At 46.0% G+C, this 12,431-nt stretch overlaps 1 protein-coding gene across 6 annotated transcripts in view; it reads right to left on the bottom strand.

Moving 5' to 3' along the window:
- Window positions 1–692: 692 nt before the first annotated feature.
- The window catches only part of NUDT22 (nudix hydrolase 22), a 32,399-nt gene continuing 20,660 nt past the window's right edge, over window positions 693–12,431 (bottom strand). Inside the window, exons 2-7 of one of the 6 annotated variants that reach the window (XM_029614772.1) lie at window positions 4,790–5,322; window positions 4,087–4,194; window positions 3,225–3,322; window positions 2,877–2,970; window positions 2,645–2,734; window positions 696–954 (exon numbers count right to left, since the gene is read on the bottom strand). In XM_029614772.1, the coding sequence (XP_029470632.1) occupies window positions 859–954; window positions 2,645–2,734; window positions 2,877–2,970; window positions 3,225–3,322; window positions 4,087–4,194; window positions 4,790–5,257 (954 nt within the window). In that variant the 5' untranslated portion in view covers window positions 5,258–5,322 and the 3' untranslated portion in view covers window positions 696–858. Of the gene's footprint in view, window positions 955–1,939; window positions 2,735–2,876; window positions 2,971–3,224; window positions 3,323–4,086; window positions 4,195–4,789; window positions 5,323–12,431 lie in introns of those variants that run through there. The other 5 variants (XM_029614770.1, XM_029614771.1, XM_029614775.1 and 2 more) reach the window with 5 other exon arrangements.

The following is a 12,431-nucleotide window of genomic DNA, read 5'->3' as shown; positions in this document are numbered from 1 at the left end:
AGCACTGACCTGAGCCTGACACAGTGCATAGAAGGCGACCAGTGCCGATGCTTCCTTGGCTTTCCTCAGTGCTCAGCCCAGTGTTTCCCCGGTGCCAAGGTCAAAGACGACGAACCCAATGTCCTCAACCTGGAAAAAACCAACAGGGGCCGGTCCCCAGCGCCCCTACCCACTGGCGGCATCAACGGAGCGGATGGTCCTGCCGATGTCAACGGCTCAGTGTCTATTGGTGCAGCTCCATGGGCCTTTGGCGTCAATGCCGCTGGCTCTGACTCTCTAACCACGAAAAGCTTCTCCATCTTTAGAGGCGATCACGACGTCCCTTTAGGGTCATTTGGTCGCACAGGCGGTACCTGTGGACGTCATGCAATGCCCTCAGGCAGAGGATGCACACATCATGCAGGTCCATAATGGACAGTCCTTGGGCACTGAGGGCACAGATGAAAATCAGACAAGGCCATGACTATTCAAACTGAAGGGGTGAAAAATGACAACGGAGGCGGCAGACACACCGCCACCACAGGGGGAACGGAAGCAAAAGGAAACTTACCGAACCGCCAAAAAACCTAAGACACAGGGGAACAGAGAGGGACCCGCACACAGGAAAAATACGAAAACAAAAAATCGGTAAAGTTTTACAAAACTTTTTTTTTTTTTAAACAATAAGAACATGAGCTCAGTAGAAAGCTCTGTGGGGGGAAAAAAAAAGACTGAAGTGTACCCAGTCAAACTTCTGGAAACTATGACATAAGCTTTCCGTGCCAGGCTCCATCTGATGATGTCACCCATGTGTGAGGACCAACATCCTGCTTGTCCCAGGAGAATCACTTTCATCCTTCTGCTTGGATTTTAACTACTTTAAATATTTTGTATGTCATCTGTATATCCGACCAATTCATCCATTGCTCCCTCTTCCAGATTTATTTCTTTATAAGCATTTGATATTTTTCTTTCCTAAAAGGTAGACCAGAGGCAGATTACATAAAGTAAAAGGCGTGGAGTACATAAGTAGTGGGTACAGACATGATATACAAATATTAGGTAGACTGCAAAATAAATAGATATGAAATGGGGTACATTAGGTAGGAAAATGCATATACAGCAAGTAAGTTAAAACACCCGGCAGATAAGAAGTGGAGAAACCTTGTGGAATTCGCAGTCAGGGAGACTTCCAGTGTGTGGGTACTGGAGGATACATCTCTGCTGTGGAGTCTAGGGGAAGGGCTGGCTAAACAGTCAAGCTTTGACTTTTTTTCCCCCCACAAGGTAACGTTTCCAAACATAGTGCTAAAGGTATCTTGTCCCATATTTTAGCAGCGGAACAGGTAAACGTGCAAAGTCTTGTGCATGTTAGCCAGTAGAGGGAAGGACAGAAGTTAAATCGTGAACCTGTTAGTCACTGATGCCAGCACAGATCCCTGGGGCATGCCACTATTTACCCATTGGGAAAATGGACCATTTAGTCCTAACTCCATTTCTAATCTTTTTTTTACCAAATACCAATCCAAGGTAAAACATCACCCCCTATCCCATGACTTTTGTTTTCCCAGATTCTCTCACAAGGAACTTATCAAATGCTTTCTGAAAATCCAAAATATACTGTATTGAATGGCTCACCTTTATCCATGTAATTATTCACACCTCCGAAGAATTCTGATAGGCTGGTAAGGCACAACCTCCCTAAGCTAAATCCATGCTGGCAGTAATTATGTTCTTAACAATAACTCCCACCAGACTGCTGGTCTGCAGTCACTCGCATCATCTCTGGTGACTTGGTGGAGGGGCAGGTGGAGTATTTATGATTCAAAGTAGTGAGAGAGGGCAACCGGGGGTTTTGACTGCCAAGGGATTTGGATTTGTGAGCAGCCAGCAGGAGACAAAGAAAAACACAGACAAATCCAGCTTTCAAAGAATTAAAAAAAAAACAAAAAAAAAAACAAACCACATAAAAGAGTTTATTAGAATAATTTACCAAGGCATGTAACTGATAAACGAGCTCAGAAAAGACAGAGTCAAAAGACAGAGTTGTAAACAATACAGAGAACCAGCTCTATCTAAAAACCTAAACCATCTATAATCTAATCCTCTCCCCTGCTCCCCAATCCATTTGGCACTCATACCTCCTAAGCCACCACTGCACTCTGTGTGCAGTAACCTTCCCTTCTCCCTCCCATCTGCAACCCAGCTCTTTAACTGACTGCATGTACCCCGAACTCCACTGCTCTGTGTGCACATCCAACCCCCGCTGCTGCCTTGCCCACCTTGTGCATATATATACACCCCAACCCCCATGTGTGTGCATCCAAACCCAATCCTGCCCCTCCCTTCTCTGTACACACACACATCACCGGAGAAACACCAAGGGCCACACTTTGCAGCATGTATCTTCTGATTTCTACACTTGTGTGCGCCCTCGCTCCTCTCTCTTCTACAGGGCATGCCATTGTCACAGCAAAGGAAATCTCTCTTCCCCCTCTTCAGGAATCTCTCTCCTTCCCGAGTCATGCCTGGAAGCTGGTTGGCAGCTTAGTGTCCGTTTGTCCTTTGCACACATAAAAAAAAAAAAATATCTATCCCCGTTGTCCCACAGGAGGAGATGGCAGCAGCAGTTCAGAGAGGAGGAAGCCCATCAGCTGCAACCTACCCGCACCAACAGGAAGAGCTTGATGCCGCCTTTTGCCGAAGGGCATAGCTCCTTCCAGACTTCCCCGTTCTCTTCCAGGTTCAGGAGCTCCTGGAGAAAGCACCCGTTGAGGGGAGGGAGGGTAGATGAGAGAGACAAGAAGAAAAAAAAAAAAGCTATGATGGATCTGCAGACAGAGACAGAGGAGCAAAAGGCACTGCTGCTGCCCAGGAATGACCCAGGTATTCCTCACCTGGCGCTTCATGAGGACTATGCTGGTAGATTCTTCGGCCTCGGGACCCCCAGTGAGGTAGAACTCTCTCACCTGCTCCGCAGTAAGGCTGCATCTGGTGGGCATAAATAAAACTCATGGGCCCTTATCCCCAGCAGCAGACAGCGGGTCCCCCCCCGAAAGCCAATGGTAACAGATGCATCTACTACTGGTGGGGCAGACTGAGGGTGGGAAAAGGGGCAGAGGTGCTCCTCGAGTCACCCAAAGCAAAGATCCCATGCTCAGAGAATGCGGCTATAGCAGAGCCCAACAACTTGTCCTCAAGGCGGCACCGCCTCCCTCTCACCCCCACAGAAAGAACGGCCTTACCTAACGTAGAACTCTGCACTGGCCCTGCCAGCGCTGGTGGTGTTCCGAGCAAGGCCCAGGAGCACTGGCTGGCTGAGGGTCGGGAGGGGAAGATTCACCTGCAGTGGAGAGAGGCGCAGGTCAGCAGGGCCCGCATCACCGCCGGGACCAGGGGAAACAGGTTCTTACGCTCTGACCCTCCAACCAAACAGTCCTATTCACGTCTATGGGCTTTTTAATGGCAGCAGCCTCCCTGCAATATGGACCTTTAACACCTCATGGCTGCCTGATCACCAGGAAGAGTGAAGGAGGGTCGCAGCCCTCGGAATGAGATAGTGGCAAGGGGGAAAGTTTATACAGCATAATGAATCTTTTCTCATGGAGCCATTCACGGCTCACCAAGAGCATGCACAGTGCAGACATAACAGCTGAAAACTTTATTATTTAAAAATGCATATGAGCTGACTGCAGAGTAAAAAAAATCAATATGACCATGCGAGCAATAATCCCTTATTCTGGCTGTTTTGTTCCTTTTAAAGCTATAACATCTGGCTTAGGTGTGTTTTATGTTTTTTTTTAATTATGTTTTTATTTTAATTTATTGGTTTTATTTTATTTCTTAAGTTTAAATCTATAATTTTATCATATTAGTTATAATTTTTGTGTTTTATTTGAATTTAATTTTATCATGTAGCAAATAATTATGTTTTATATTGATTAATTTTCAAAATTTGTTTTATTGTATTATATAGGTTTTTATATAATTGTGTACACTGTTAAGATTGTTTCAGATTGACAGTATATAAAACAAATAAATAAATAGCACCTGCCCCCCCCATCATCCTCAGCATGGTATGCTCTGTGCCGTCCCCTTCCACCTTACCTCATCTCGGATCTCCATCAGAATAGAGGAGAAAAGCTCTTGCACCACTAGGTCTTCCGAGAGGTCCTCGGGGTTGATGGATTCCTCTGGGACACCTTGAGCCACTGCCTGAAAACACACAGGAGGGGGGGGGGGGGGAAAGGGTCTGCTTCAGGTCACCTTCCCTGACAGGCACATGTGTGAACAGACCTATGTCGAAGTCAGATCCTGAAAGCAGGAGCTGGAATTTCCACCCCCTCCCCCCTAGCTGAGGTGGCTGAGCACGTGCTGAACATCAGACAGCTTTTCTACAGTGTGGGGGACCCCAAGAGCATTTATTTATTTAAAATTCTTATAAGCTGCTTCTAGTGAGTCTTTTGTACTAAGTGACAAACAATATTTAAACAAACTTGGAACATTAACAAAAACTAAGAAGAACAGAAAAAAAAACCACACTTACAGTATGCCAAACGTATGAAATTCAGCACGCTGCATGAAGTAAGGCTCATCAGGCCCAGACTGAACACCACCCAGGAAGCACTCTTATTATACAAGATACTTCCGTGTTTTTGAGACTAGCCATTCTTTTTTTTTTTTTGTTTTACCTTCAGGAGCCGATCAGTTTAAAAGGAGCAAAACAGATATTGCAGTGCGTCTTGGAGAAAGAGGATGTAGTAGTTCTCTCCTTCCTCCAGGAACGCTGCAGCCACACCAGACTACAAACCTTGGGCTCGGGGTGGCCGCCCGGGATGTCTATGAGCCCGGCGGCCTCACCAACATGCAGGCTCCGACGCAGGAAGACAAAGTAGTCATCAGCGGTGTGCAGCATGGCTCCCACCCCCAGGGGCTCGGCCAGGTAGGCCTGGCTATCCTCGAAGTCTGCCTGCCCCCGCTGCTGCAGGTAGGCCGCTTGGCTGGACCAGTTGGTCCCAATGAAGTCTCGGTAGCAGGTCAGCCCAAGGCGGAAGATCAGCACACCCCTCTCCATTGCCGCCGAGTGAATGCGGAACTTGGAGCCGTTAAAGAGCCAGGGCTTGCTGTGGCGGCAGGCCTCCCAGACTGCAGCGATCTGAGGCTCGTACTCTGGCAGGATGCGGCGGTTGTAGCGGGGGGAGATCTCCGCTCGCACCATGTCCTCCGTGAAGCCCGCCTGAAACGGACACTGGAACATGATAGAGATCTCGGGGTCCATCTCGGCAACTGGGATGAGGCACAGCGAATGGGCCACACCCTCAGAGCCAGCAATCACAGGTTCATCTGAAAGAGAAAAAAGTGACAAGATAGTGAGTACTACTAGCCAGTAGAAAAGCTTTGTAGCCCCTGCAGCCTCATGCCAGACCACTAGCGGTTGGCGCAGTGAACATTCCACTTTCAGCAAGGTGAACAAAAAGCACCATAGCATCAAGGACAAACTAAGCCAAACATAGGGTTAAAACTATTGCATGCTGAGTCTTGTAGCGCCAATTCCTCCGAGAACAGTAGGACTATAAGTTCCAGATGCAATGGGAGAAAAACAAACACCAAGCCTGGTCCAGCCTGTCCCAGAAGAGATGGTCATCATATCTTAGAATTCACTGAAAATTACCTTAGGAAAGGACTGCTGCTGGTTGGCCAGGGTATGGATGGGAATGAAGTAAATCTACATTATTTAAGGACAAAAGTATTTATGTGGACTAGCAAAACTGAAAGTGAGCAATACCACGGGGCTGGATGAGATGCATGCTAGGATACTAAAGAAGCTGAAGGAGACAGGAGTGGTGCCACAAGGCAGAAGGCAGGCAGCTGTGGTCCCCTCTTTACAAAAAGTGGTAACAGAGGAGACTGGAAACTATAGGCCAGTTAGCTTTGCCTTGGGGATGGGAAAATTAACAGAATCTCTGCTGAAGGGAGAGATAGTGAACTATCAGTGGTTTGCAGGATTCAAGGCAGCATGGTTTCACTAGAGGAACATTGTGTCAAATACATCAGATCGATTTTTTTTTTCAATTGGGAGATTAGAGAATTAAATCAAGAGCATGTGCCGAACATGGATTATTTGGATTTCGGAAAAGCTTTTGATAATTGTCCCACATAAGAAGGTGACTCGTGGATAAAATGAGTTAGGTAGGGTGCCCTATGGTGGAGGACCTGATTAGAAATTGGTTGACAGACAGAGGATGATAAATGGAATTCACTCCGAGGAGAGTTCAGTGGAGTGCCTCAAGGATTGGTCCTGGGGCCAGCTCTGTTCAATATCTTTGTGAGTGATATTTCCGAGGAGGAGAAGAAAAAAAAAGTTTGTCTTTTTTGCAGATGACACTAAGGTCTGCAATAGAGTGGTCACCCCTAAGACAGTAGATAGAATGAAAAGTGATCTAAGAAAGCTTGAAGAGTGGTCAAATGCTCGGCAAAGTCACGCATTTGGAAAGCTGAAACCTAAAGAAGCTGTATGTGATTGGAAGTGATGTGCATGGACCAGGACAGAGACCTCGGGGTGATAGTATCTGATGATCTGAAGGTAGCAAAACAGTGTGACAAGGCAGAGACTAGGGCCAGACTCATGCTAGGGTGCATAAGGAAAGGCACAAGCTATAGAAAAAAAAAGGTGATAATAACCCTGCACATCTGGAGTATTCAGTTCTGGGGGCCATATATGAAAAATAATAGAGAAGATGGAAGCAGTCCAGAGAAAGGCAATCAAAGATATACGAGATGGGGACTTGAGGACCTAAATAACACTTTGAACCTGTTTCTGAATCAGACACCATACCATATTATCAATATGAATTCTTCCTCCAGCTCTCCTGAAAATGCTTAGTTCTGATACAGCCCTTTTCATCTCCAATTTCATCAACTCTTCCCTAAAATATGGCTTCCTTTCTGACTCTTGAAACAGGCGTCAGTCCATCCTATAATTTAAAAAGTCTCTACAGACCCAACACTTCTTTAGTTACCAGCCAATTTCTTTTTACCGTTCATGGCAAAAATTTTAGAAATAGTTCTTCACCAGCTTAGTGACTTTCTTGACTCAAATAATATACTCGACCAATACCAATTTGGTTTTAGAAAGCAACATTTATTTATTTATTTCTAATTTTTCTATACCGAAATTCCTGCATAAGATACAAATCATTCCGGTTTACAGAGAACAGGAACTCGCCCGGGGCTTGTCTGGCCGGGGCTTTTTACATTAAAACAGTTAAACTTGGCTTATTTACAGTAAACAAATAAAAAACAGATAAACAGATAACTAGTAAAAACATAGCACTGAACTACTTTTACTTTCAAGATTCACACGGCGAGACAGGGTTTTGATTGGGGTATAGATTTTCTCCTATGTCTTCTTGACATCTCTTCTCTGTTTGACAGTGTTGATCACCAAATTCTTCTTTCCAGACTGCACCCTTTTGGGTTACTCTATTCACCTCATACCTCCCCAAGAGGGCCCAACAAGTTAATATCAATTCCTATTCCTCCTCTTGGGTTGCCCTTTGTTCTGGTGTCCCCCAGATTTCTGCACTCTCAGTGGCCCTGTTCAACATTTACCTAATACCTTTTGGCGTGTTCTAGACAGCCTTGGGGTCTATTACAAAACTTTTACGCCGACGACGTACAGTTCTTTTTTTCCCCCCTTAAAGAAACATGGGCACAGGCAGAATCATTTCTTCTTTCTTGCCTCACAACTATTCAAAATAAACCAGTTCTCAACATTTCAAGAACTGAAATCATCTTATCACGTTTCCCAATCCCAAATACTCCAACTGACTTCCATTTTGACAATCAGACCATTACTCTCTCGCAGAATGTCCGTGATCTTGGAGGCATCGTTGACCCTGCCCTTTCCATGCGTGATCATATCAGAATGTCACTCAATCCTCCTGTTACAAATTAAGATTCCTTCGTCATCTCAAACCACTCCTTGACCCTGGTGATTTTTGCTCTGTTCTACAATCACTTTTATTTTCTAGTACTGTCTACGGTAATTCTCTCATTGGCCTCCCAACATACACCATGTCTTCGCTACAAATTATACAGCCAGGCTCCTCACAGGAATCCCAACTCGTTGGCATATCACCCCCTGCACTTGAATTTCTCCATTGGATCCCAATTCCATACCGTATCCAGTACAAACTGGCCATGATCATACACACTTCCATTCATAATATCCACTCTCCCTGAATTTCATCCGTATTAAAAATCCACGCTCCTGCTCGATCATTAAGATCTTCAAATCAAACCCTCCTCTATGTTCCTTCCCCCCAAAAAATAGCCCATCTTGACGAAACAAGAGAACTTGCGTTTTTTTTCAGCAGGCCCGCTTCTCTGGAATACCTTACCAAAAGAATCGAGGAACCTCCAAGAAAGAAATCTCTTTAAAAAAAGCCCTAAAACATATCTATTCAAATAAAGCATTCTCGAACCAGGCTAGCAACATATAGTCTCCCTGGCTTCTTTCATCCTCAGTGTCGTCCAGTGTCCGAAACTCTTTGTCAGCAAAGCGATACTACGGTAATTTGTATTTTATTGTCTAACAAATTTGAAGTTTTACAGTAACAATTTTAACTGTCACCTTATTGTACCCCACCAGGAACATAGGAAGGGCAAGTAATAAATGTTTTAAAATAAAATAACTAAATACGTTATATTCCGTAGAGAGGAGTTAAAGGGGGATATGAGAAAGACCCAAGTATTACAAATGCAGAAGAAACTAACCTTTTTTAAATGGAAAGAAAACTGTAGCACTAGGGGTGATGATATGGAACTCTAGGACAGAAGACTTGGGAATAATATCAGTAAATATTTTTATATTTAAATCTTTTTTTTTTTTATTGAGAATTTTTCAAACACACACTTCCTGATAGTGGGTGGTTTCTGTCCGCCAGCAGGTAAAGCAGATCATTATACAAATTTACAAGTTTAAATTCTAATTACACATCTAGAAATATCTTTTCATGGAAAGGGTGAAAGGTATCTGGAATGCCTTCCCCGAGGACGCGGAAAAGACAAAAATGGTGACAGAATTCAAAGGCAGTGGGATAAACACATTATCTCTAGGGACATGAGGACATAAATGAAGTGCTAGGGTATCCTGTGATAATATTTCTGTAGGGTGTAACCTGCATGGAGCAGCAGTTATAACTCCAAACAATGAGACTGTGTGTGTGTGCGTGTGTGAGTGAGAGAGTGTGAGTGAGAGAGTGTGAGTGAGGGATAACCTGTACATAGCGAAAGTTATAACCTTAAATACCTTGCTGGCAGACTGAATGGCCCTTTTTAGTCTTCATCTACTATAAATTTACTATGTCACTGTTGGGCCGATACAGTAAAAACGCGGGAGAGCGGGCGAACGTCCGCTCTCCCAGCGCGCGCTCAGGCCACTCTCCTGTGCACGCGATTCAGTATTTTAATTTATTTTAATTAGGGCTGGCGGTGAAAAGAGGCGCTAGGGACACCAGCGCGTCCCTAGCGCCTCTTTTTGGACAGGTGCGGTGGCTGTCAGCGGGTTTGACAGCCGATGCTCAATTTTGCTGGCGTCTGTTCTCGAGCCCGCTGACAGCCATGGGTTCGGAAACCGGACGCCGGCAAAATTGAGCGTCCAGTTTTCGACCCGCAGGCCTATTTCAAATTTATTTTTACTTTTGGTCACTTTCGGGTCCTCCGACTTAATATCGCCATGATATTAAGTCGGAGGGTGCACAGAAAAGCAGTTTTTACTGTTTTTCTGTGCACTTCCCTGGCGCCAGCAGAAATTAACGCCTACCTTTGGGTAGGCGCTAATTTCTAAAAGTAAAATGTGCGGCTTGGCTGCACATTTTACTTACTGAATAGCACGTCCAAAACGTGCGTCCAACCCCCCCCCCCCCCGAACCTAACAGCGCCCGCAACACGCTAGTACCCCTTACTGAATAAGGGGTAAAGCTAGCGCGTCCAAAACGTGCGTCCAATCGCGGGGGTAACAGTGCGCTCCACCGGAGCACACTGTACTGTATCGGCCCGTGTGTTAGATGCATAATGACAAGGGGCAGAATAGGTTGGCTAGCAGAGGGACACGAGGATCGCGCTCACACCGATTCAAGCCAAGAGAAAGGAACAAGAAAGAAAAGGGCTGAGCAGCCAGCATCAGACAGCAACAAGCATCTCAAGCTCCAAAAGACAAACCTGTTGGATCGTAGCCCTGATCTTCCCTCCTTTAGTATGGCAGGATGATTCTCTCCCTCCGGACAGGTCAGGGAACCCTCCAGAGCTCCGAGGCACTGGTTAGGGGCAACTCAACTCACTGGAGAGAGAGAGAGAGCGCCGAGGCAGGCAGAGCAGCCCAAGCCTTGCACTCTCAGCCCAAATGCAGGGCCCGTGAAACTCTCCCGCTGTCGTCAGAGCACAGCACGGGCAGGGCCGGTGACGGGGAGGGCGTGGCAGAGGTGAGCACATTGACACAGAGCTGGTAGCCTTAGCACCCTTACAGCACTCCTCCATTGGCCACGCCGCTCCAAAACCTTCCAGCCCGCAGGCTGACAAACCAGCTTTTACTAAGTTTAGCTACTGGGCGGGCATTTCTGCAGGGGAGCAGAACTGGTTTCTCCGACACGGAGCCTGAGGCAAGGATGCTTCACTGGCAGATGATGGTGAAGGGGGTGGGAAGGGGAGGACCACCAAGGAATGGAGGAGAGAGAGAGGGTAGCCTGATGGCTATAACCAATGGGCAGAGTTCATGTCCTGCTTTTAAGATTTCTTGGGCCCGACGCACTAAGGGTTTCCTCCTATTTTGTTTCTTAATAGTTTCCCTTGTGTGCTTGGGTAAATCACTTTATCTCCAGTGAAACTGTTCTTGCTGTAATGATCTGTTTTACTGGTTTCTGTTCATTTTTTATAGAAATGTATGAATATTTTCATTGTATGTTGCTTAGAGCTGTGGCAGTAGGCAACTAACCAATGCCTAGATAAAATAAAAGTCCAGTCAGAGCGTAAGCTCTTTTGTTTGGGAATGGCTGAACCTTCGTGTAAGTTTAAGGCCCAAATAAATACAAAAAGGACAGGGGAGGCCCATGACCAGTTCTCAGGTACAAGAAGCATGGCCTACTCCTTGCAACCATGGACAATTTCTCCTCTCTGCAGCAGAGGCCCCCAAAAACCTCAGGTCTAAACTTGCTCAGGAGCCCGGGGAAAAAAGTGTCAGGGTAGATCGATCCCAGTCGGGGTAGGCCTGGCTCGTTTGTACCCGTGAAAACGAGAAGCACAGCATGCAGAAGACTGAAGTGAAAGTTTGGGGGAAGGTTGTAAAAATCAGGCCTGGAGCGATGGAAGGAGCCCCCAGACTCAGCGGGGAATTCTGGCCGCATCACTGCAGAAAAGCGACTTTAACCCGGCGCAGTACAGCACAGCAAGTCATTTGCTCAACCCTGAGTGGTCATGCCAGTAACCGCTGAAGATGTAGCTTCAGGTGGGCTTCCCCAGGCAGGCGAGGGTGGAGCAGCAGGTGCCAGGTAGAAGCAAGTTTATAGATTGAGGACCGCACTCCTCTTTATATCCTCTTCAGCCTTTCACGGTGACCAAATTTGCCCCCAAACCCCCTGCACCTTAACTAGCTGCGGCCCACTTTGAGTCCAGCCTAGGGTCTGTCCTAACCAATGAAGCCATAGGAGGTAGGTGAAGGAAATGAAGCGTGTCCCCGGTCCCTTCCCTTAACTTACCTCCCTCTGCCTGTTTTCAGGAAACAGGTTTACAAAAGACATTATCTACTTTTCCACTGTTAAGAACATAAGAACATGCCATACTGGGTCAGACCAAGGGTCCATCAAGCCCAGCATCCTGTTTCCAACAGTGGCCAATCCAGGCTATAAGAACCTGGCAAGTACCCAAAAACTAGTCTATTCCATGTAACCATTGCTAATGGCAGTGGCTATTCTCTAGGTGAACTTAATAGCAGGTAATGGACTTCTCCTCCAAGAACTTATCCAATCCTTTTTTAAACACAGCTATACTAACTGCACGAACCACATTCTCTGGCAACAAATTCCAGAGTTTAATTGTGCGTTGAGTAAAAAAGAACTTTCTCCGATTAGTTTTAAATGTGCCCCATGCTAACTTCATGGAGTGCCCCCTAGTCTTTCTACTATCCAAAAGAGTAAATAACCGATTCACATCTACCCGTTCTAGACCTCTCATGATTTTAAACACCTCTATCATATCCCCCCTCAGCCGTCTCTTCTCCCAGCTGAAAAGTCCTAACCTCTTTAGTCTTTCCTCATAGGGGAGCTGTTCCATTCCCCTTATTTTGGTCGCCCTTCCCTGTACCTTCACCTCACCTGAATCACGTGCTGACCTCACCTAACAAAGAATAAAAAGACCAAAACGCATAACTAGAAGCCTGCAGACAGAAACTGAATTGG

This window comes from Rhinatrema bivittatum, chromosome 8, assembly GCF_901001135.1.
Source record: "Rhinatrema bivittatum chromosome 8, aRhiBiv1.1, whole genome shotgun sequence".
Classification (NCBI taxonomy): Eukaryota; Metazoa; Chordata; class Amphibia; order Gymnophiona; family Rhinatrematidae; genus Rhinatrema; species Rhinatrema bivittatum.
This window is presented reverse-complemented; position numbering and strand designations above follow the sequence as displayed.